The sequence below is a fragment of the Schistocerca cancellata genome, chromosome 1 (genome assembly GCF_023864275.1).
Source record: "Schistocerca cancellata isolate TAMUIC-IGC-003103 chromosome 1, iqSchCanc2.1, whole genome shotgun sequence".
In the NCBI taxonomy this organism is placed as follows: Eukaryota; Metazoa; Arthropoda; class Insecta; order Orthoptera; family Acrididae; genus Schistocerca; species Schistocerca cancellata.
The window spans coordinates 65,623,077-65,649,375 of record NC_064626.1 but is presented as its reverse complement, the minus strand read 5'-3'; the positions used below and the strand labels follow the sequence as shown (position 1 = coordinate 65,649,375).

The window sequence follows — 26,299 nt, the reverse complement described above, 5'->3', positions numbered from 1 at the left end:
GAGTCTCTAGAGGAAAGGAGGCGTTCTTTTCGTGAATCGCTACTGAGTAAATTTAGAGAACCAGCATTTGAGGCTGACTGCAGTACAATTTTACTGCCGCCAACTTACATTTCGCGGAAAGACCACAAAGATAAGACAGATTAGGGCTCGTACAGAGGCATATAGGCAGTCATTTTTCCCTCGTTCTGTTTGGGAGTGGAACAGGGAGAGAAGATGCTAGTTGTGGTACGAGGTACCCTCCGCCAGGAATTGCGGAGTATGTATGTAGATGTAGATGTAGATGGTCACGGCGAAACACTGTGCAACAATTGTATCTATACAGAAGATGGAGGAAGAAGTGTTGCAGATTTAGAACCGTGTGTAAGAAATCATTCCTGGCCGCACTAACGGACTCGGCGTGATGCCTACTGTGGACGCCACAGCCGATAACCAATGTCTGGAGAGAGGGCTCTGTCTGGCCTGGAGACGGTGGGTTGGTCTTTGCATAGTCCTCCTAAGAAGGTTGTCGTCGGGGCCTACAGGGTTGGCTTATCGGGAAATGAATGTCTCATAATGGTAAATTTACTGCAGAATATACTGGGAATGAATTTTTGAAAAAAATCGCATGAAGCCTCTTTTTACTGAGGAGTATAATTAGCGTCATTGGGACTCGGCAAAAGAAAATGCTCCTCTGGCTGATTGGCTGAAAGGCCTGAAGTTTGAAACAGCTGACAGTGGAGGGGCCGGTGGGCAGCGCGCGTGAGTGTGGGGGACTCTGCGGGCCACAGCTGAGGTTTAGTGCGTCAAGTCGCGATCAGTAACGTTGTTCTGCAGCTCGGAAGGCTCTGAAAGGATTCGGAAACACGTTCCCGTGGGCGAGCGCGGAGTTACAGGCAGTCCGCCGGTTTCCTACAACAGTGCTGCAGTTCAGAACACGAGCACGTGGTGAGTGGGAGAGGGCGCACAGCAGAGTGTGGAGCCTTTAGCTGGCTGCAAGTGAACGAGGAGCACTTACCTAGGTGTCACTGAGGGCAATTTGAAGTTTCGCGCTTTTGTTCGTCTTTCCCACTTGCTGATTTTGCAGTAGTGTGCTATAGTTGTTTTGGGGGAGGCTGTTGGCGAGAGTTATTTGGAAACCAGCTGGAGGTGGTATCTTGGCCGTTTGCGGTGTTCGTTTCTCAGTCTACTGGTCGGGTGTAAGAGTCTCTCTGAAGGTAGCTGGATTGTTCCAGGCCATTTGTTAATGGTATAGGGGTAGTGGAAATTTTAACTGTGACTCGCGTGTCAGAACGACAATGACAAATTTTTTTTTTTATAAAACCGTCCATTTGCTCGTCGGTCCAACGGAGAGCAGCGCGCTTCGCTACAGGATCATGTAGTAATCGCGAAAGCGTTACGGAGATGATAAACTCCAGTGGAAGAGTCTGCAAGAGAGACGCTCAGGAGCTCGGTACGGACTTTAGTTGAAGTTTCGAAAACATACCTTCACCGAGGAGTCAAGCAGTATATTGCTCCCTCCTACGTATATCTCGCGAAGAGACCATGAGGATAAAATTAGAGAGATTAGAGCCCACACAGAGGCATACCGACAATCCTTCTTTCCACGAACAATACGAGACTGGAATAGAAGGGAGAACCGATAGAGGTACTCAAGGTACCTTCCGCCACACACCGTGAGGTGGCTTGCGGAGTATGGATGTAGATGTAGATGTAGGTCGAAGTTTCTCGTACGGTGAAACGTGGGCGGATTTGAATCGCTAATTATTACGACACTAACAATGCGTAAGCTGTGGTTGAGCTCACAAAGGACGGATGATGTCTGTTCCCGTCTGTTGCGCAGTATTTGTTTTGCCTGTGACATCGTCGTATGTAACGTCTAGTAGAAAAAAACATATTATGTAGTAACGAGGAAATTATATGTATCATATTGTGTTATTGTATAAAATTATGTATTTTTTTTATTTATTTGAGAGAATATCTGCGTCGGCGAGTAATAAAACCGCCACAGACGATAAATATCAAACAAAGATTAAAATATGTAACTAGTATATAATACATGACGAACATTAATTTCTCTGTCTTCTTCTTCTTGGAGTTAAGCGAGTAGGATATCCTGTGACGTTGTATTGTACGCTAGCGTAGCATTCTTTTGTCAAGACAGATGTACGCCATTACGTGCGCATTTTAAAGGTGTGTAACAGTTAACGTATTTAAATGTTTGAAGAGAGTTATTTAAATGAAATTTGCGTTATTAATTGTTATTGCTTGCTTGCATATTATCCCATCCTGTTGAGACATTTTTCAGTTATTTCAATATTATCTGTGGTGCCGAGCTGCGCGGCGATCGAAAGAGCCGCTGCCGCGGCGCATTCAAACTACCTCAAATAGAATCTATCACACCGCAAGGAAGCGGGAAAGTAATAGTTAAATAATATTATTTCTTTTAGCTTCCGGACTTGCAGTGCAGAGCAGCAGATTTTATGATGTGTTGCAGGTTGACGCGGGCTGCTGATAATATATAACTAACAGTACAAAAAAGATAATGTACCTTCAAAATCTAATAGGAATCGTGCTGTGCTCGGTTCTGATCTGGCAAACTTTATAGTGAAAACGTATTTTTTCAATAATAGTCTCATGTTCTTGTGCTAGTCGTGGTATTGAATGGCGTTTTACCGAGAAACAAAATCCACTGCAAAATCTTGTTGTTGAACAATCATACGAACTGTAACACCAGTATTCATAACAAAGTCATTTTCATTTTCAATAACTATAAAGTAGGGAAGATATGTTGATTTTTAGAATGAGTTAACAGTCACGAAAAATGTTCCTTTAATAGAAGGCCAGATACAGAACAATAAGAACTCAATATATTCTGTTTTGTTAAAAAGTAATGATAAAGAAATTCATAGCACAGCATTACTAAAAGGTATTTCGCGGCTCTTTTCATATATGCGTTGTTACGCAAAAAAAATAATAATAATAACAATACTAATAATAATAATAGAAAAGAGTGACACAACGACGCGAAACGTACCAGTGTTAAGTGCACGGACGTAAACTGATGTAGCGTGGAAGCGCGTTTAGGTAGGACACTGATTTAGATGTCATTATGAAGACCTTGCGAAACACTGCTAGCATCCAATGTGGGACAATAAAAATTTTCGCCGGAATTAAGTGAAAGTCGGTATAAAATGACAATATAGTGAAAAATGTCGTCTCATACGGTTCATAAATGTGGTCGGCATTATAAGAAACGCAAGACAGAGGAAAACTGGCGTCGAAAGGATTTCAAAAACCTAAAAAGTCCCAGGGCCGACCGAACGCGAGAGCTACAGCGTCGTCGAAAAGGAAACGAAAAATCGCCTAAAGCCGTTACGTCGCCTACAGCGACCAGCGGTAGTTGAAACGTGGGATTTATCTATTCTGTAACCGTTATATACTCAGTGTAAACATTGCATTAAACAGATTTATAATTAAGTTACATTTCAATACGAAACACTTGTTATGACTCTATGCCGACGTTTTCTCGAAAAATGTATGGTACGGATCCCAAAACCGGTGGGGGTGGTGATTAGTGTTTAACGTCCCGTCGACAACGAGGTCATTAGAGACGGAGCGCAAGCTCGGGTTACGGAAGGATGTGGAAGGAAATCGGCCGTGCCCTTTCAAAGGAGCCATCTCGGCATTTGCCTGAAACGATTTAGGGAAATCACGGAAAACCTAAATCAGGATGGCCGGAGACGGGATTGAACCGTCGTTCTCCCGAATGCGAGTCCAGTGTGCTAACCACTGCGCCACCTCGCTCGGTTCCCAAAACCGCAGACAGAAATTTTTTAGACTGATTTAATAGTGCAGCGGTGCAGAGGATTGATCCGGGATCGACAGGAAAAGTTTCCGAGTAAATCGTGTGAACAATACGACTGGTAATTCCTCTCACACGTCACACGTCACACGTCGCTAACGGCGTGTGGATTCTCTCCGTGGACACATGGGGCATTGTGCGATGGCACGGAACCTTCAAAGACACAAGGCCGACGGAACGTTCCGAGGTCAAAAGTACATTTACAAGTTTTCATTTTCATTTGCACGCTTCGACTTCGTCATTTCCAGACCAGTACGCCCCCATCGTCCCCGGCGGCGGTGCGCTTACCTGGAGCTGGGGTCGGCGAGGTCGCCGTCGGCGTTGGCGCTGTACCACTGCAGCATGTGCGACACGGTGGAGAGGTAGCGCTTGAAGGAGGAGATGGGCGTGGCGGAGCGCCGCGTGTGCACCAGCACGCGCAGCACGCTCGGCACCGCCAGCAGCACCAGCAGGCCCGTCAGCTTCGCCACGAACATGGCGCAGTAGTTGGCCGCGAAGAACCTCTGGCCCCTGCAACACGATCACAACGCCCTCTCAGGTCCGGCTTGCAAAGTAGATCTCGTCGTCTACAGTTATCACTGGAGGTCTGCCTTAAGAAGCAAAAAGTCTCTCAACCGTCCTACAGGACGATACCAACAACAGGATGAGCGAAATAAAATGACCTGGAGAATACAGGGTTATTACAAATGATTGAAGCGATTTCACAGCTCTACAATAACTTTATTATTTGAGATATTTTCACAATGCTTTGCACACACATACAAAAACTCAAAAAGTTTTTTTAGGCATTCACAAATGTTCGATATGTGCCCCTTTACTGATTCGGCAGACATCAAGCCGATAATCAAGTTCCTCCCACACTCGGCGCAGCATGTCCCCATCAATGAGTTCGAAAGCATCGTTGATGCGAGCTCGCAGTTCTGGCACCTTTAATGGTAGAGGAGGTTTAAACACTGAATCTTTCACATAACCCCAAAGAAAGAAATCGCATGGGATTAAGTCGGGAGAGCGTGGAGGCCATGACATGAATTGCTGATCATGATCTCCACCACGACCGATCCATCGGTTTTCCAATCTGTTTAAGAAATGCCGAACATCATGATGGAAGTGCGGTGGAGCACCATCCTGTTGAAAGATGAAGTCGGTGCTGTCGGTCTCCAGTTGTGGCATGAGCCAATTTTCCAGCATGTCCAGATACACGTGTTCAACCGTTTCTTCGCTCACTGCAGGCCGACCCGTTGATTTCCCCTTACAGAGGCATCCAGAAGCTTTAAACTGCGCATACAATCGCCGAATGGAGTTAGCAGTTGGTGGATCTTTGTTGAACTTCGTCCTGAAGTGTCGTTGCACTGTTATGACTGACTGATGTGAGTGCATTTCAAGCACGACATACGCTTTCTCGGCTCCTGTCGCCATTTTGTCTCTGCGCTCTCGAGTGCTCTGGCAGCAGAAACCTGAAGTGCGGCTTCAGCCGAACAAAACTTTATGAGTTTTTCTACGTATCTGTAGTGTGTCGTGACCAAATGTCAATGAATGGAGCTACAGTGAATTTATGAAATCGCTTCAATCATTTGTAATAGCTTTGTATTTCGTGCACCTCAATATAGGCACCCAAGCCGAACAGTGTAAGTTGGGTTCCCGTCTTAAAAGTGCACGAAATACACACATCAAAAAAAGTTTTACATCATATCGGTTCCGAGAGTTCCGGAACCTATACAGAAAACTGGAATAGAGATCAACATAAACATCATTCCCTCCCTTTTTATTGCTCGTGAAAACCACAAACTGCGTGTTGTACCACCATACAGCGAGACCTTCAGTGATGGTGGTCCAGATTGCTGTACACACTGGTACCTCTAAAACCCAGTAGTACGACCTCTTGCATTGATGTTCGCCTGTATTCGTCGTGGTATACTATCCACAAGTTCATCAAGGCACTGTTGGTCCAGATTGTCCCACTTCTCAACGGCGATTCGGCGTAGATCCCTCAAAGTGGTTGGTGGTTCATCAAGGCACTGTTGGTCCAGATTGTCCCACTTCTCAACGGCGATTCGGCGTAGATCCCTCAAAGTGGTTGGTGGCTCAGGTCGTACATAAACACCCCTTTTCATCTATCGCAGGCGTGTTCGGTAGGGTTCATGTCTGGAGAACATGCTCGCTACTCTAGTCGAGCGATGTCGTTATCCTGAAGGAAGTCATTCACAAGATGTGCACCATGGGGGCGCGAACTGTCGACCGTGAAGAATCCGTCGCCAATATGCTGCCGATATGGTTGCACTATCGGTCGAAGGATGGCGTTCACGTATCGTAGAAGCGTTACGGCGCGTTCCATGACCACCAGCGGCCCCACATAACGCCACCGTAAAACAGCAGGGAGCCTCCACCTTGCTGTACTCGCTGGACAGGACGTCTAAGACGTTCAGCCTGACTGGGTTGACTCCAAACACGTCTCTGACGATTGTCTGGCTGCAAGTATATGCGACACTCATCGGTGAAGAGAATATGATCCCAATCCTGAGAGGTCCACTCGGCATGTTGTTGGGCCCATCTGTACCGCGCTGCATGGTGTCGTGGTTGCAGAGATGGACCTTGCCACGGACGTCGGGAGTGAAGTTGCGCATCATGCAGCCTATTGCGCACAGATTGATTTCTAACACGACGTCTTGTGCGTGCACCAAAAGCACTATTCAACATGGTGGCGTTGCTGTCAGGGTTTCTCCGATATATAATCCGTAGGTAGCGGTCATCCACTGCAGTAGTAGACCTTGGGCGGCCTGAGCGAGACATGTCATCGACAGCTCCTGTCTCTGTCTGTATCTCCTCCATGTCCGAACAACATCACTTTGGTTCACTCCGAGATGCCGGGACACTTCCCTTGTTGAGAGCCTTTCCTGCCGCAAAGTAACAATGCGGACGCGACCGAACCGCGGTATCGACCGTCTGGACAAGGTTGAACTACAGACAACACGACCCATGTACCTCCTTCCTGGTGGAATGACTGGAACTGATCGGCTGTCGGAGCCCCTCTCTCTAACAGGAGCTGCTCATGTATGGTTGTTTACATCTTTGGACGGGTTTTGTGAAATCTCTGAAAAATGAAAGGCATTGTGTCTGTGATACAATACCCACAGTCAACGTCTCTCTTCAGGAATTCTGGGAACAGGGGTGATGCAAAACTTTTTTATTGTATGTATTTTCCGGGCCAGTTTTATAATGAGCAGTCAAATGAAAATGGGGCAGATGGTTAAAAAGTACGTATAACTTACTGTTTATTATTTCAAGAGTAATCACCATAATTGTTAATACACTTATCCGACTGTGTGACAAAACGCACAATACCTTCACGAAAAAATGTTTGTGGTTGCCTACAGAACCATGATTATATCAAGGCACGCATCTCTTGGTCTAAAGCAAATCGACAGGCACGAATGTCTCTCGTCAGGAGTCCAAAAATATGAAACCGCATGGGGAGAGATAGACTGTGGGAGGATCTGTAAGGGCTTCCCAGCGAAACTTCTGCAACGCACTCGAAACAACGGGAACGCCAGCTCTGGGAAAGTCATGCTGACTTTCTTTTCTGACTGCAGCGGCCAGCTGATCACTGACTCATTGTGCTAATAAAGTTAATTTTAGGTCCTCATCACGGTCATTTTTATAAATTTCAGCCATTGGCGACTCAGCCTTAGCCTACCAGAGATCAAAGTGGAAGACGGTGTTTTAAATTTTAAGGTATGTGTATGATTTGTGAGCCTAATATTCGACACGAAACCTACCTTTCTACTGCAGTTGTATAGAGCATTCGTACGATCCCGGCTGGATTATGACAGCGTTGTTTATTGATCAGCATGAGTCCCTACCTCAAGATGCTGTATACTGTCCGCCACGAGGACATGAGGCTACCAACAGGAGCCAATGGATCGGTCCAGTTTTTCGTCTGTGTGCAGCTGATGGCGAACTACCACTGCGAATACAGCAAGACAGGCCCTGTAAACATTAACAATACCCAGGTCACTGGCATTTAGAGGAATGGACCGTCAAACTTCGAGGGGATGTTCTGGTTAAAATGTCTCTGAGCGCTATGGGACTTAACTTCTGAGGTCATCAGTCGCGGTTTCAGACTGTAGCGCCTAGAACCGCTCGGCCACCCCGCCCGGCCTGGATGTTCTGGAATCGGTCACATACGACCACGTCATTCGAGATCTGGGCTGAAGAATGACTCATGCAGCTCGAAGTAATGGACCTCAGGGTAAGGAGCCGGGGATGAAGACCCAAAGTGAGTTTAGGCTCAGCAGACTGCAGGAAACTTTGTGCTCAAGACTATATTTTTAAAAGTTCGTGTTTTCCAGCGCTAAAATCGTACAAAGACTTTATTGTCACATAAATGTAAGGATCTACGCAGCGGAACACATTCGGTTGTACAGTTGTTCTTCCTAATAGGATCTCCCTAGTTTGCCTTCCAGAACAACTAACGTATTATGTTGTCGAGATGTAGAGAGAGTCCAGAAGACACAGGGGCAGGTAAGAAGCTATTGCAATAGAAAGTTTCTCATTTGCTCTGACTCTCTCATTGCTCTGAGCTCTGCACAACATGTGAATCCGGTAGGAGAAATGATGCCTTACAGCGGATCCGAAACCGACGCAAAGATGTGGTTTTCAGCTGGGCACTGGAAAATGTCGGGATCTGATCTGGGGAAATGAAGAAGCCATGAAGCAAACAGAAGAACCAAATAAGTGTGGAGGGGAGTCCTCGTGATTCCGTATGCCCCCTCTCCCTTCCTTAACCGTTGCCTCGTGGTTTGCCTGGCCCTTATACATTAATGTCACGTGGAGCCCTGCAGATTCCACGACGATTAATCACGCTATCACTATACCACTCACGGTCCTGCCTCATCAGAGAGATATGAGAACAATTTGCAGAATTCGTCGTTTCGGAAGCTGCGTTCAGCTTGAATACAGGTGAATGTTGTATCTCGAAACTAGGATGAACCCTTCCTTCTACCCTTGCCAGCAATAAGCAGGCAATGCTAATAGCAGGTGGTTATAATTAAACTGAGGGTGTTGCCAGCGCTGCAGTGCAGGCTGCATACATCGCAGGTCAGTGAAACATCCCTCGACCGCGGCGCCCACGGAGTATGCTACAAAAATAATAGTTCCACTTTCTGCCACCAGGTGAAAAACGGCGTTGTAAGCAGTCAGAATGTGGTGCGGTACAGGAAAATGGAAGGAACGATCAGAAACATGATAGCTGTGGTGCTGGTACATTTATTAGGATACAGTCACAAGTTAAAACATTTGTTCAGAATGGTCCCCCGACTCAGAAACATGCTGCAACGGTGACACGGGACTGTCGACAGTATCTCGCAGCATATCTGACGTAATTACAGAGCTATGTCGTCACATGTTATCCTTCAGATAATGAAGAGTCCATATACATCTCTGATAGACTCGATCTTTCAGATATCTCCACAACCAGCAGTCACATGGATTTAGGTCAGGGTATCTGGGAGGCCACGCATCTTGAAATTACCTATAGGTGATGCCGTCGTTACCGAATGGTTCTCAAAACAAATATTTCACCCGGCATGCGACATGTGGTGTCGCTCCATCTTGCATGAAAATAGTGGACACAGTTGTGTTCTTGCGAAGCTGGAATCACGTGTTGCACACGTAGTTCCTTATAACAGGCGGGCGAGGTATCATCTCCTTGAAGAAAAATGGACCGACAATTGAGGAGCTTGTGAAATCACACCACGCCTGAACTGAGCGTAGTGGATGTTCGTGGACAACATATTGAGGAGTAGAACACCATATGCCACAGTTCTGGGCATTCACGGCACCGTGCAGAGTAAAATATGCCTCGTCCATCCAAAGAATATTTCCCGGCCGCATGTCATCCATTTCCATGCGTGCCAGAAGGCGAAGGGTAAAGTCACGGCGTTGTAGACTATCTTGAGGCTTCATCTGATACATATTCTGAATCTTTTAGGAATACCAGTGTAAAATGCGCCGCAAAATCTTTTGAACTGCTGACACGTGGAGACAGGAATCCTGTTACACGGCTCGAGCACTGGGTGCACAACCTGAGGCGTTTGCTGCACGGTCGGCTTCGGGTGCAGCAACCTCGTCAACGACTGCCTCGGGAATGGGCCGCATGAGCCGCTTCCCCCTCCCTGCTGCACCACCTAATTCACCTGCTTCTTCAAATTTCTTGATCATATCCTTCAGCCCATTTGTTGACACGGTCCCTCTTTGCAGGTGTTCCTGTCGGTGATATTCCCGCAGTGCAGCGCTGCTGTTGCTGCCGTTCCGGTAAAACATCTTTGCCAGAAGGTCTTTATTAATAGCCATTGCGTTTTGTACGGATAACGTAAAACTTGTTAATTCTTTACACCAATAGTCACTTGACAAAAGAAATCAGCACACATTACCAAGTGAGAAGCAGAATATTGACGTCAAAATAGGACACATTTCAAAGTCTGACTACTGACAGCGCCATTTTTTCACATGCTGGCAGAAAATGGGACTATTATTTTTTAGCTTACACCCTGTGCGCACCGATTAATGAACATACCTACGATATTTCAGCTTCTTGTGATGTGTACAGCCTGCATTGTAGGTGTCGGAACACCAGCACTTTAATTACGTACGTCAGCTGAGGATGGCGACAATAGTGTGACTCGGCAGTTCATGAAGTGCATTAAAGCTGCGTTCCTATTCCCAAGCTGAAGTTATTTTGTGGGGAAGAACTAGTTTTTGTGTTAGAGAGTCTTGAGACCCGTTTTGTAGACGACTTCACACCTGTTCGTATAGCATTGTGAGACAGGAAGTGAGCAAGACCAGAATCGAATCTGCGCGGCAGAATAGCGGCTGTGTCTGGCACACCGGCCAGTGTGAGTGCGATTTCCAGGTGGTCTCCCACGATCGTGTGGGCAACTGCTCGACTGGTAGCCACTTTCCATGTCAGAGTGTATGATATACAAACAGTGAAAATACAGTAACGCACACATAACAAAGTTCCCAAGATTCACAGACAGGTGGCGCGCACAACTTCCACTCATGTATCAGTTTCTAACCATCCTGCGGTGGGCAGATATTCATCCGTCGTCAGCAACGAAGTTCAGTTGCAAACAGGAACACGAGAAGAATAGAATTTGTACAGGGGGAGTTGAAATTATGACGGAGAAATCGTCTGCAAAAGGTCTGAAAGATTGCACCATCACGGAATTCGTGCTTAAATTCTCAAAGAACATTGAAGAGGTTACATCTAGTCTGATATCATGTTTCTCGTATGCAGAAATACGCTTAGCACTCGTCGATTGGTTTCGATCATTTGTTGACAACGTAGAATTGCGAAGTTTAATCAGAATGAAAGTAAGACGGTTGTGGCGTCCAGTCGGAGGTCGCTAGGAACTACCAGCTCAACAAGGCACGAAAGAACCGTCGCAAAATTTGTTTTTAATAATGTACGTAGACAGCGTAACACCTAAATCTGGATGATCGTTCACCTACTCGAACCACACTGCTAAGGGCTGATCAAGAAAGACTCACTTTTCCTGTAGCATCCGTGATAGTATCCTATCTTTACCACGAATATTTGAAAAGAGCGGGATTTTTTGTGTAATGTCCACAGGCGGCAGCACTTTCATATCCATAGGAAGGTAGTAATAGTCTCTAACACGACTGTACGGAGACTAACGCTCCGCACAGGCTGTAGCAGCTGACGACCGACTCGTGTCGTTTTGGGAACCTCGGCAGCGTGTAGCACTTTCCGTTGAATGCCAGTTTCAATTGTACGGGCGCGCGGGAGCGTGGTGTGTGCCACACGAATCCCGCGAGCCAACACGCTAGTGTGCAGGCGAGACGTGGTTCAAATGGCTCTGAGCACTATGGGACCTAACATCTTTGGTCATCAGTTACCTAGAACTTAGAATTACTTAAACCTAACTAACCTAAGGACATCACACACATCCATGCCCGAGGCAGGATCCGAACCTGCGACCGTAGCGGTCACGCGGTTCCAGACTGAAGCGCCTAGAACCGCACGGTCACATCGGCCGGCGCGAGACGTGGTCTGGGTCGGGTACACAGGATCGCAGTTCGTCCCCATTTTCAGGCTGCTGCGACAATCGGCAGGCGCATGTCATGTATACATTCTCGCAAACGATCTATTTCCTTTCCTCGCATTATACACTCCTGGAAATTGAAATAAGAACACCGTGAATTCATTGTCCCAGGAAGGGGAAACTTTATTGACACATTCCTGGGGTCAGATACATCACATGATCACACTGACAGAACCACAGGCACATAGACACAGGCAACAGAGCATGCACAATGTCGGCACTAGTACAGTGTATATCCACCTTTCGCAGCAATGCAGGCTGCTATTCTCCCATGGAGACGATCGTAGAGATGCTGGATATAGTCCTGTGGAACGGCTTGCCATGCCATTTCCACCTGGCGCCTCAGTTGGAACAGCGTTCGTGCTGGACGTGCAGACCGCGTGAGACGACGCTTCATCCAGTCCCAAACATGCTCAATGGGGGACAGATCCGGAGATCTTGCTGGCCAGGGTAGTTGACTTACACCTTCTAGAGCACGTTGGGTGGCACGGGATACATGCGGACGTGCATTGTCCTGTTGGAACAGCAAGTTCCCTTGCCGGTCTAGGAATGGTAGAACGATGGGTTCGATGACGGTTTGGATGTACCGTGCACTATTCAGTGTCCCCTCGACGATCACCAGTGGTGTACGGCCAGTGTAGGAGATCGCTCCCCACACCATGATGCCGGGTGTTGGCCCTGTGTGCCTCGGTCGTATGCAGTCCTGATTGTGGCGCTCACCTGCACGGCGCCAAACACGCATACGACCATCATTGGCACCAAGGCAGAAGCGACTCTCATCGCTGAAGACGACACGTCTCCATTCGTCCCTCCATTCACGCCTGTCGCGACACCACCGGAGGCGGGCTGCACGATGTTAGGCCTAACGGTGTGCGGGACCGTAGCCCAGCTTCATGGAGACGGTTGCGAATGGTCCTCGCCGATACCCCAGGAGCAACAGTGTCCCTAATTTGCTGGGAAGTGGCGGTGCGGTCCCCTACTGCACTGCATAGGATCCTACGGTCTTGGCGTGCATCCGTGCGTCGCTGCGGTCCGGTCCCAGGTCGACGGGCACGTGCACCTTCCGGCGACCACTGGCGACAACATCGATGTACTGTGGAGACCTCACGCCCCACGTGTTGAGCAATTCGGCGGTACGTCCACCCGGCCTCCCGCATGCCCACTATACGCCCTCGCTCAAAGTCCGTCAACTGCACATACGTCCACGCTGTCGCGGCATGCTACCAGTGTTAAAGACTGCGATGGAGCTCCGTATGCCACGGCAAACTGGCTGACACTGACGGCGGCGGTGCACAAATGCTGCGCAGCTAGCGCCATTCGACGGCCAACACCGCGGTTCCTGGTGCGTCCGCTGTGCCGTGCGTGTGATCATTGCTTGTACAGCCCTCTCGCAGTGTCCGGAGCAAGTATGGTGGGTCTGACACACCGGTGTCAATGTGTTCTTTTTTCCATTTCCAGGAGTGTATTACCTTGTTTGAGATTTGGTGTGCGTGGAGGGTACAAGGGGACTGAGATCGTGCAGCCTATGCTCGATTGGGTCAAGATCGGGTGTTCTGTGGGGCTAATCGGTGATAGTAAATTCAACTAAGTATTTCTCGAGCAGTCTGCGTACAGCCAAAAAGTGGTGACATGTCGCGTTGGTGTGCTGAAACATGACATATCGGTCAGGGTAATGCAAAACCAGAAAAGGAAGCACATGGTCTGCGAGAATGTTTTGGTGACGTAAACCTCCGATATGTCGCAGCAGCCTGAAAGTGGGGACCAACTGCGACCATGTGTACACAGCTTAGACCATTAGCGAGCTACGTCTCGTCTGGACACTAGTGTGTTGACACACGGGATCCGTAGCTTTATGTGGCATACGCCACGCCCTTGCGCCCGTACAACTGAAACGGGCATTCAACGGACCGTGCTACGTGCCGCCAACGTTCGCAAAACGACACGAGTCGGTCGTCAGTTGCTGAAGACCGTGCGGTGTTTTCGTCTCCGTATACTCGTGCTAGAGACGGATTCCTGATCCCAACATTCAGTTCGGGAACAATATGACTCACATCGTGTGAGCTGAAGGTGGAGGGGGAGAAAGGAAAAGAAAACGAAGGAGCTGTTGATGTCAGCTGCATCAGGAATTTATGCGGAATCAAGGGAGACGAGTGAAAATGTGTGGAGGACCTGTATTCAAACCTGGGAACTCCTGCTTACTCGTCACTTGCGTTAATCACTGTGCCACGCGTACTCAGTGTTACCGCAGTTGCGCGGACTGACTCGCTACGCCCGTCGGCCGACCCACACTGCCACTGAGAGCCACCTTTGCGCAGCCCCCGCCCACATCCTCCGTGGTCGCTACTGTGAGATTCCTGCAGGGGTTCGGGCGTCATTGTGCATCCGCACTGAAGGTGGTGGATTCATTGCCCACCGAGGTTAATCAATTATATGAATGCTTAGTTTCTGTTGTTTCGGCCATGTCCGAACCGAGAGACCCCATATAAACTGAGCCACAGTAGTCCGTCGGCCGCTCCGTGTGGCTCTGCGGAGGCGGCGTAACGTTCGTCCGTCAAACACCTGTCGTCTCAAGTTTAGTTCGAGGATGCAGATGAAAACGAGCGTTTGGCGTCATTGGCCGGGAGGCCCGTTGCGGTGCAGGTCCGGCCGCCGTGGTGCAGGTCTTATTAGATTCGACGCCACATTGGGCGACCTGCGCGCCGGACGCGGATGACATGATGATGAAGACAACAGAACACCCAGTCCCCGAGCGGAGAAAATCTCCGACCCAGCAGGGAATCGAACACGGGCCCGTACGACGTGGATGCAATGCCTCTGCGCTACTAGAGATGGGCGTTAGACCCTGTTGATCTCTTGTGCGTTATCGAGTATGCTGTGGCTCATACGTCATGTACCGGGTACAACACCACATTAAAAGTTGGTTAACTAGGAAGGTGATGCGTGTTCACTGCATGAGATACAGTGTCTACACTGGCGTCATACGCTGCATCTAGCGGCAACATTCGAGCATCATACACGGCATGTCTTTAAATGGCACTACCCTTCCGGTGACTGTCCTGTCAGTTTAATCTCTGTACAATATATAGAACGCGCAGTTGATTGCAGAACAGAGATGTAGACGATACAGGATGTCCCAGGAGCAACGGCCAACATTCAGGGATATAACCGATTATTCGAAGCAACACAATGTAGTAAACATGGGCTCCAATATGCATACTTTAAGAGCTATTAGCACTTGTTCATCTCTGTTCAAATGGTTAAATGGCTCTGAGCACTATGGGATTTAACTTCTGTGGTCATCAGTCCCCTAGAACTTAGAACTAGTTAAACCTAACTAACCTAAGGACATCACACACATCCATGCCCGAGGCAGGATTCGAACCTGCGACCGGAGCGGTCACGCAGTTCCAGACTGAAGCGCCCAGACCGCATCTCTGTTGCTGAGAAAGCGATCGTAGCTCTTAGAGCCCATATTTATCAGATATTCCTTTCTTGTTTTGGTCCACACTGCCGCCTCCCAAAATATGGAAAGCAAAGAGTTTTTAGTAGAAGAGGTTTGTTTGACAGAATCGAATAACTGCCCACAGCCCTTAGGGAATGCATTGTCAGAGGTTCCTGCCACGTCCCCGAACACAGACCGTTCCTCCTGGGGCAGCCTGAGTAGTGTGGTGCAGAGGAGAGCGTACTCACTGGCGGTAGAGGTCGGCGTCGTACCAGGGCGGCAGCTGCAGCGGGCCCGTCGCCTTGGCGGGCGCCTTCGTCCCCTCGTCCAGCAGCAGCCGCATCTGCTCCTCCACGCTCAGCGCCGACTCCGCGCCTGTCACGACACAACACAACACGCCGACGTCATCCACTGAAACTCTGCCATCTGTTCAATCGTACAAGTGGCGCGGCCGTGGACAGGAAAGGAATTACGTCCCTTCACAATGTAACCACCTGTCAAAAGCCAGGATAAACATATTTTGTACTGCGGACATTCAGGAAGAAAGCCAGTGAGGGTCTGGAAGGTACCGTAAGGGATGTGTAGCCGTGCTGACTTCAGTGCTGTGGCCAGCTCCGCTAAACTTATCGGTCGTGGATCCACGGTGCGAACAGCCTCATCCAGGGGGTCCTACAGATTCTCGATTGGATTTAAATCCGGGTAGTTTGGTTGCCGGGGGCTAAGGTAAACTCATCCCGATGTTCTTCCAACCACGCAAGTACACTGCGAGCTGTGTGACACGTTGCATTCTCCTGCCGGTAGATGCCACCGTGGCGAGGAAGAACAAACTGCTTGTTGGAGTGGACGTGGTCCCAAGGATAGAAACGTACTTGTGTTCATCCATTGTACCTTCCACGGTGACGAGATTGTTGTGTCTAGACAAGACAGTCTAGACACAAGGCGAGGAAGCCGAAAGGGCACGCGCTTAATTCACGCAGGCTTGCTTAGGTCTGAAACAGGATACGTAATGAATGCTATAAAGAAAAGTACGTAGCTGCTGGAATACTTAACTTTAATCCATCATTTGTGTGGTGTCACCGCCAGACACCACACTTGCTAGGTGGTAGCTTAAATCGGCCGCGGTCCATTAGTACATGTCGGACCCGCGTGTCGCCGCCATCAGTACTTGCAGACCTAGCGCCACCACATGGCAGGTCTAGAAAGACGGACTAGCACTCGCCCAGTTGTACGGACGACATTGCTAGCGACTAGACGTACGAAGCCTTCCTCTCATTTGCCGAGAGACAGTTAGAATAGCCTTCAGCTAAGTCCATAGCTACGACCTAGCAAGGCGCAGTTAACCATATCTGGAGAGAGTCTTACTTGTATTCACCATAGAGATGTACCACACAAGAGAATAAAGTTAAGTATATGAGATGCTCCGTTCTTTTCTCTATAGCATTCATCAAGTATCCTGTTCCAGAACTCACGCCAGCCGGCGTGTGTGTACGCGTGCCTATCGGTAACCTCACCCTGTGTCTAGACTGTCTTGTATAGACACAACAATTTGTATACAGCATATGATACAAGTGAGACTCTCTCTAGAAATGGTTAATGGCGCCTTGCTAGGTCGTAGCCATGGGCTTAGCTGAAGGATATTCTAACTGTCTCTCGGCAAATGAGAGAAAGGCGTCGTCAGTGTAGTCGCTAGCAAAGTCGTCCGTACAACTGGGGCGAGTGCTAGTACGTCTCTCTAGACCTGCCGTGTGGTGGCGCTCGGTCTGCGATCACTGACAGTGGCGACACGCGGGTCCAACATGTACTAATGGACCGCGGCCGATTTAAAGCTACCACCTAGCAAGTGTGGTGTCTGGCGGTGACACCACAGGTATGTCAATATTGTTGAACATGGAAGCAGAAATCTTCATGCAACCATGGTAAAGATGTTAAATAATTATGATTTTTGTTTTTGCCAGCGCTTTAGTATAAATGAACTGGCTGATAATCTGTAATTGTTGAGTAACCCCAGAATCTACGTAAACCGGTTTGATAAAAAGGCTAGTTGGATATTTCACTCTGTAATGTTTTTAAGATTTGTTAACAGAGCTATATGTAATTTCAGGATTTTCATTTATGTTGGATTAACGATGTTAGATAATATTTCTGTTTGAACCTCATTGTTTGTGAATCATTTGTGAGTAATGTAACTCTAATTGTCAGATGTTTACGAAAAGCCAAACTTAACATGCAATATAATTTTGCTAAAAAAGTGAGTGTTAGTAATTCACGATAATCAGAACCGCCTCCTTGTCCAAGTCACATATTTTTTAAAGACGTTGGACTTTCTTAAATGTTCTCGTTTACGGGCCAAAAGAATTTCATCTGCATTTCAAGATGAATTATGGCCACCATTGCAAACTGCTGAGCCTGTAGCTGGCATATTTTTTTGTTTTTCATGAGAGACCAGAATATATCGCGTTACTTCATTGCTGCTTCAGAGCTAAGACTGTTTAATTTATTTGTTATGTGCACAAGGACCAAAGTTATCAGTTTTGCATGGGGCCAGATGATTCAGTGCCTAAGGGGCTGAATGTATTTTGCAGAGACAGTATTTATCTGTTGGTACTGGGAGTTGCATTGCCCAATCAATTCTTGCAAGGCACAAGAGTAAGTACATCACTTGCTCTTACAACAAGCAACACGACCATTCGAGTTCAGTACCCATTCCATAGATCAGACATTAAATCAACGTAATCGTGAAGTTCATTATTTCATTTACTTAAAGAACGTTACAACCCCAAAAGCTGCTGAGGACGATACGGTCGTGCTGTCATTCTAACTCATTGTCAAGCACCTAGTGGTAATTACGGCTGGAAAGGAATGACTTCTAACTAAAAACGACTGCAACCAACCATTATCATTCGAAATATTTATTTTTCATGAGGAAAGAGCCTTGCGTTAATACACTCCTGGGAATGGAAAAAAGAACACATTGACACCGGTGTGTCAGACCCACCATACTTGCTCCGGACACTGCGAGAGGGCTGTACAAGCAATGATCACACGCACGGCACAGCGGACACATCCAGGAACCGCGGTGTTGGCCGTCGAATGGGGCTAGCTGCGAAGCATTTGTGCACCGCCGCCGTCAGTGTCAGCCAGTTTTCCGTGGCATACGGAGCTCCATCGCAGCTCTTTAACACTGGTAGCATGCCGCGACAGCGTGGACGTGAACCGTATGTGCAGTTGACGGAATTTGAGCGAGGGCGTATAGTGGGCATGCGGGAGGCCGGGTGGACGTACCGCCGAATTGCTCAACACGTGGGGCGTGAGGTCTCCACAGTACATCGATGTTGTCGCCAGTGGTCGGCGGAAGGTGCACGTGCCCGTCGACCTGGGACCGGACCGCAGCGACGCACGGATGCACGCCAAGACCGTAGGATCCTACGCAGTGCCGTAGGGGACCGCACCGCCACTTCCCAGCAAATTAGGGACACTGTTGCTCCTGGGGTATCGGCGAGGACCATTCGCAACCGTCTCCATGAAGCTGGGCTACGGTCCCGCACACCGTTAGGCCGTCTTCCGCTCACGCCCCAACATCGTGCAGCCCGCCTCCAGTGGTGTCGCGACAGGCGTGAATGGAGGGACGAATGGAGACGTGTCGTCTTCAGCGATGAGAGTCGCTTCTGCCTTGGTGCCAATAATGGTCGCATGCGTGTTTGGTGCCGTGCAGGTGAGCGCCACAATCAGGACTGCATACGACCGAGGCACACAGGGCCAACACCCGGCATCATGGTGTGGGGAGCGATCTCCTACACTGGCCGTACACCACTGGTGATCGTCGAGGGGACACTGAATAGTGCACGGTACATCCAAACCGTCATCGAACCCATCGTTCTACCATTCCTAGACCGGCAAGGGAACTTGCTGTTCCAACGGGACAATGCACGTCCGCATGTATCCCGTGCCACCCAACGTGCTCTAGAAGGTGTAAGTCAACTACCCTGGCCAGCAAGATCTCCGGATCTGTCCCCCATTGAGCATGTTTGGGACTGGATGCAGCGTCGTCTCACGCCGTCTGCACGTCCAGCACGAACGCTGGTCCAACTGAGGCGCCAGGTGGAAATGGCATGGCAAGCCGTTCCACAGGACTACATCCAGCATCTCTACGATCGTCTCCATGGGAGAATAGCAGCCTGCATTGCTGCGAAAGGTGGATATACACTGTACTAGTGCCGACATTGTGCATGCTCTGTTGCCTGTGTCTATGTGCCTGTGGTTCTGTCAGTGTGATCATGTGATGTATCTGACCCCAGGAATGTGCCAATAAAGTTTCCCCTTCCTGGGACAATGAATTCACGGTGTTCTTATTTCAATTTCCAGGAGTGTATAATTTCGACTGATGGAAATAAAAACTGATTAAAACAATGGCCTCGGTTTTCGTAGGAGTGCGGTCCAGATTCCTATTAGGGTTTTCTGTGGCAAGGCGAGGGCCACGGTGCTTCCTTTGAACAGGCCACGGACAGTATCGTCCCCAGCTTGTCCAACTGAACTAACGCTACGTCTTAAATCATCTTCACATCGACGGGATGTTAAAAAATCTGTGTCTCCTTCCTGTGGTATAAAAAACGAGTAACTGTTCTACTTCTCTGTAACAAATCAAGTAAATAATAGAGGCTAGTATGTCGTCTTAATTTCATTAAGAAAGCACATTCGGTCATTTTTCTGTCTCGTAGTAATCTTTAAACTTCTACACAGCTTCTATATCCAGTATCTTGAACGTAACATTCCGCATACTCTTATCTAGCACAACGCTTTTTCATCTCTAATACTCCTTTCAGTACGAAGTATAATGCCGGATCACTGTTTCTTTTTCCCCTAAGACGTCTCGATTTCCTAGCTTATCCGTAGTTTGATGTTTAGCATATTACAGCAACGCTATATTTCTATTAATTCCAGTTTCTGACGTCAACATTGCATTTCCATAAAATGTTGAACTCTAATGTTGGCGCGTTACAGAAACACCATCCCCTGACCTCTGTAAAAATTGTCAAAAGAAGATTGAGATTATTGTATACTGGAGAAAGCTTTCTGCCCCTGCACCGCACTGTTGCACATCTCTTCCTTGTTCTGAGCCGGCCGGTGTGGCCGAGCGGTTCTAGGCGCTTCAGGCTGGAACCGCGCGACCGCTACGGTCGCAGGTTCGAATCCTGCCTCGGGCATGGATGTGTGTGATGTCCTTAGGTTATTTAGGTTTAAGTCGTTCTAAGTTCTAGGGAATTGATGACCTCAGAAGTTAAGTCCCATAGTCCTCAGAGCCATTTGAACCATTCGCACCTTGTTCTGATAACGTACGGAAATGCAGTCGAGTAAAGCCCTGGCGGCTGACTGTACAGAGATACTGGCGTGCACATCCAATTACTGAGATACGCTTGGCAAGGAACCTGTCGACATCAAACCAGCAAGTGACTTAATACAAAGCGACGGAGGTTTTTGCTTGAATTATGGTTGAGTTCCTGCTCTCACCCTGCTCAAGTAACGCAGGGACAGAGTCAGCACTAGTCCGCCGCTCGTGGTCTCGCGGTAGCGTTCTCGCTTCCCGAGCACGGGGTCCCGGGTTCGATTCCCGGCGGGGTCAGGGATTTTCACCTGCCTCGAGATGACTGGGTGTTTGTGTTGTCCTCATCATTTCATCATCATCCAGGAAAGTGGCGAAATTGGACTGAGCAAAGGTTGGGAAATTGTACGGGCGCTGATAACCACGCAGTTGAGCGCCCCACAAACCAAACATCATCATATCCAGAGTCAGCACTACTTGCTAACACTTTGTTTGCTAATATTCCACTAGTGGTATCGTCTGGATTATCTTCGGTCGCGTGGTGACGTTAGTTGTTTACGGTGTCGTATTTCTCCATACGCCGTATTTTGTGTCCACGGCTGGTGCAGCCCAGCCCATTGATGGTTCAAATTGCGATGCAGAGCGATCTCTTGCTCCAGTTGTGCCTCGGAGATGAGAAGGTGTTCACTTGTCGGAACAAAAAAAAATGGCAGCCGCCGAGGACGCTGCGCGACTGCACCCCCCCTCCCCCCCCCCCCCCCTCGAGTAATCTGAACGTTCGATACGCTGGGAATAGCTCAAGTTTCATATTTCTCCCCCGCCTGACCCATCTCTGCTTCTTCCCTCTCGAGTTATTTTATTTCGAGACGACAGAACTTTCACTTCTTCGTTCGCGTACCTCGTATTTCTTTAATGTTCTGCATTCTTGCGATTCTCCTTTCTGCCTTTCTGTATCACTTTCGTCTCTGCCTTACTTATGCTCGAATAAATTGCGGTGTCCAATACATTCATTCTTAGTAAATCTGTGTATGGTGATAAACTAAAATGTTTTAACGAATTTTATGTGTGAATAAAGAAATTTACATATTTGTCTCCAAAAGGTTACCTTTATTCTGAAGGATATTCTAGATTTTAATCATGATAGTAATGTGAACGGACGTATCGCTTCCGCCTTGTTGTTAGCTCGGATGCACTACCAACTGTGCTTCGACCGTGACTGTTGACTCAGCTATTCTGTTAAGGTGGCGGTGTGAGTGCCATCCTCGCAGCGTCCTCGATGCCAAACGGACGTTGCGTAACTAAGCATGCGCTTCAGGAGTGAGGTAGGACGGTAGTCTTCCGCTTAGCTCTTCCTACTCCTTCCGCATGTTTCTGCCGAGTATTTTGGACTCTCACACCTGTGCCTCTCACGTTACGTTTTATGAGGGACGTATGTCTTTGTAACCTCTGTTCATCAATGTTATAGAAAATGCAAGGCGGTAATACTTCCGTATGTCTGAATTAATACATTATGCCGCAATGCCTGCAATTGGGGAGATAAAACGTAGCTTTGTTTTGCTTTCATTACCGCGCATGTTCCGCCGTTAGACACTGACAGAATATTTTGTACTGTAACTCATCAAAACGATCATATTTTGATTAGAATCCAAGCACTCGTAAAATCAAACAGCACTAAAAACGTAAGGAGTTGGCTGGACTTCACAATTAAAGACATGAAACCAACTATATTTCGAACAATTTATGGTGGCCGTGGACCCATTTGCAACTAAACTATTAGAACTTCGGAATGTCTGTTTTAGACGGATGATTGATTTTCTTATTGTCTATCTTTATTACATTGTCTTCTACTCAGACATTTTCTTTTGTTGCAGAGAGACGTAGATAACATTGATAACGACAATCGTACGCAATGAGAAACTGGGATGAGCAACCTTTGCTATATAACAATTTATCCGCTGACGTAATGTCACGTGATTCATGCCTCATAACTTTAGAGACGCCGCGATGCATAAACGCGTATGTATATACATTCCGCAAGCCTGTGTGCAGTACGTTGCGGAGGGTACTTTGTATCTCTACTTTCCATTCCCAGTCTCACTCCACTCACGTATGTAGCGATGAAAAATGGTTGTGTGCTCATGTTCCTCACCTTGTTCTCGTGGCCGTTGCCTTGTGCCACATGGAAGCAGCAGAAACGTCACACGGTCTCCTCACATTTCGAACAAGGATTTGCGAAAACAAGCTCATCCCTTCTTTCAGCGATCCCTACGCAAGTACAGCTCCTTAAGTGAAGACTAAAAAGAGCCTGATATTGCATAAATATGAAATCTAGTGCTGGAGTCTGAGTTACAACAGACAATTAGTAGACCAAAATTTAGATAAGGCTGCTGATCTTAGTGAGATGTTTTCTAAATCACTAAAAGTGCAGCAGTATTTGGTTCCTGGAAGTTTGATAGAAAAAAATGTTAAAAACTCCGCCAACCAGACAAGTTACCACAGAAACGTTAAGAAACGTTGACTAATAAATATGGGAATTATCGCGCTATCGGTTTCACATCTCAAACTAGATCAGTACACGGCATGCAATGAACGATTGTCTGTTGGGCGTGAAAGAGCGCAAAGGTAACAAAGAAACAATTTTTTTTGTATTCAGATAAATTCATCTAGAGAGCCCCATCATACCGAACGAAATGTCAACAATAATATCTGCCAAAGCTCCTTGGAAGGAGAGCTTCTGTAAAGTTTGGAAGGTAGGAGACGAGGTACTGGCGGAAGTAAAGCTGTGAGGATGGGGCGTGACTCGTGCTTGGGTAGCTCAGTAGCCGGCACGGTAGCTCAGCGTGTTCGGTCAGAGAGCCGGTTGGCCTCTGTAATAAAAAACTGAGGTGAAGGATCAATCACCGAACTTGAACAGGATGTCTTGCAACGTCCGCAACGACCAAACACAACGATCAATAACGAACAAAATGAAAAAAAAAGTTGGTAGAGCACTTGCCCGCGATAGGCAAAGGTCTCGAGTTCGAGTCTCGGTCCGACACACCGTTTTAATCTGCCAGGAAGTTTCATATCAGCGCACACTCCGCTGCAAAGTGAAAATCTCATTCTGGAGACAATATCAATACTTTTGACGATGACCTGTTTCAGTCAGTAATGACCATCCTCAGATCTACAATATAAAAATATATACACCTAGTGAGCAGTGTGTATTTCAACACTATACAGCATTACGTATCACAATATACTATCATACAACCTGGGAAATGTACAGATAAAATACGGTAAAACTTACTCCACTACTGCTCTCAACATAAATCATCAAGCAAGGCTGGGTGGAAATACGCGAGGCATTGCCTTACTTCCATACATTCGTCGCTCTAATCCTGTTACTGATTATGTCCTACCTATTCATGGATTGTATGGCCAAACTAGATAATTTTATTTATTGACTGTTAATATGTTGTTTAAACGTTTTCTGTGGGAGACATATCACGAACTATGTAAAGCCCTCTAGTGCTTAAGTTCTTACGATCGGTGCGCGACCGACCCAACAGAGGGCGCTGATCATTGATCTGTCTTTTCTTCAGCTGCCATATAGACATTTTGTCTTACATAGGTAATTTACAGGTTGCTACAGGCAATGTGTTACGTATATTAATTTTTGAGCGTAAATTCGGCATAAAAGTGTCAGATCTATTATCTTTATATATTTCCTTTTAATAATTTTATATGGGTAACTGTATTCGTCTTTTACTGTATCACAATTAATTTCTATAATAGTTATCAGTATTTAAAAGTCTGCTACGTGTATTTTACCCAATGTGTTTTCATCAGATTATGTTTCTTACGTAAACGATAACTACATCTAAGCTCACAGTAGCGACATCTATGTAGGATATAGGCAAACATATTTCTGTAGCTACTGTGCTTCAGCAGCCAGTTGCAAAAATGACTGTGTGGACGATGTGGCCTATTGTACACTTTATTTTAGATCTATGTGACGATGCCATTACGGCCTTATCACTTTAGGACATGGTGTAGAAAAGGTACGTTTTCCCGTATTTTATCTGTACATTTCCCTGGTTTACGATAGTATATTGTAATACGGAATGCTGTATTGTGTTGAAAGACATACTGCTCACTAGGTGTATATATTTTTATATTGTAGATCAGAGAATGGTCATTACTGACTGAAACCGGTCATCGTCAAAAGAATTGATATTGTGATCAAATACTGGAATAAAAAACATTTGACAGTATTGGATCACTGTTCATATACGTGACTATGTCGGAGCTGGTGAATCACATTGAAGTGCCTTGCAGAGGGTTCATCGAGCCACCTTCACAATAATTCTCTATTATTCCAATCTCTCACAGTGCGCATAAAAAACGAACACCCGTGTCTTTTCGTGTGATCTCTGATTTCCCTTGTTTTATTACGATGATAGTTTCTCCCTATGTAGGGCGGCGTCAGCAAAACTGTTGTGTTGGCAGAAGAGCCAACACCGTGTTACTAGAGGAGGCCGAAATGCACGCGTTTTAGCTCACGCAGGCTGGCGTGAGGAGGGAAGGACTATACTGACGTGAGGTCTGGAACATGACAAGGAATTATAATTCAGATAGCGGACGTAATTACTTTGATACTTAACTTTAATCCATTAATGATGAACGTCGCTCTTGAGGGTATATGATTCACAATATTATCTGTTCAGAATACTTATAGTAACTGAATATGGCGCCTTGCTAAGCCGTAGCAAATGACGTAGCTGAAGGCTATGCTAAACTGTCGTCTCTGCAAATGAGAGCGTATGCAGACAGTGAACCATCGCTAGCAAAGTCGGCTGTACAACTGGGGCGAGTGCTAGGGTGTCTCTCTAGACTAGACCTGCCGTGTGGCGGCGCTCGGTCTGCAATCACTGATGGCGACACGAGGGTCCGACGTATACTAACGGACCGCGTCCGATTTAAAGGCTACCACCTAGCAAGTGTGGTGTCTGTCAGTGACACCACAAAAACATTTTCGCATTCGCAGGAGAAAGTTGGTGATTGAAATGTTGTGAGAAGATCCGCCGCAACGAAAAACGCATTTGTTTTAATGATGTCCACCCCAAATCCTGTATCATGTCCGTGACAATCTCTCCTCTGTTTCTCGATAATGCAAAACATGCTGCTCTTCGTTGAACTTTCTTGATGAGCTCCGTTAATAGAATCTAGTAGAGATCCCACCCCGCAGCAGTACTCCAAAAGAGGACGGACAAGCGTAGTGTAGGCAGTCTCTTTAGTAGATCTGTTGCATGTTCTAAGTGTTCTACCAACAAAACGCAGTCTTTGGTTCACCTTCCCCACAACATTTCCTGTGCGTTCTTTTCAACTTAAGCTGTTCGTAATAAAGCTATGAAAGAAGCAGTAAAAAGGGAAAAATGGCAATAATATAGTGTTACCGATAAAAAAAGGGGACGACACAGTAAAAAAGTCGAAAGAAATCATTGTCTAAAAATCATTGTCTAGATATAGAGTACAAAATAAGGATAGGAAAAAGAAAAGATCCAATTCGTGCAGCATTAATAAGCGTTTGCAAG

At 47.1% G+C, this 26,299-nt stretch overlaps 1 protein-coding gene across 1 annotated transcript in view; it reads right to left on the bottom strand.

The window, feature by feature from the left end:
• Positions 1-26,299, bottom strand: part of LOC126165126 (uncharacterized) — a 204,140-nt gene that overhangs the window by 36,710 nt on the left and 141,131 nt on the right. The window contains exons 2-3 of the mRNA XM_049920295.1: positions 15,655-15,781; positions 4,130-4,351 (exon numbers count right to left, since the gene is read on the bottom strand). Of these exons, the coding sequence (XP_049776252.1) occupies positions 4,130-4,351; positions 15,655-15,781 (349 nt within the window). The remainder of the gene's footprint in view (positions 1-4,129; positions 4,352-15,654; positions 15,782-26,299) is intronic.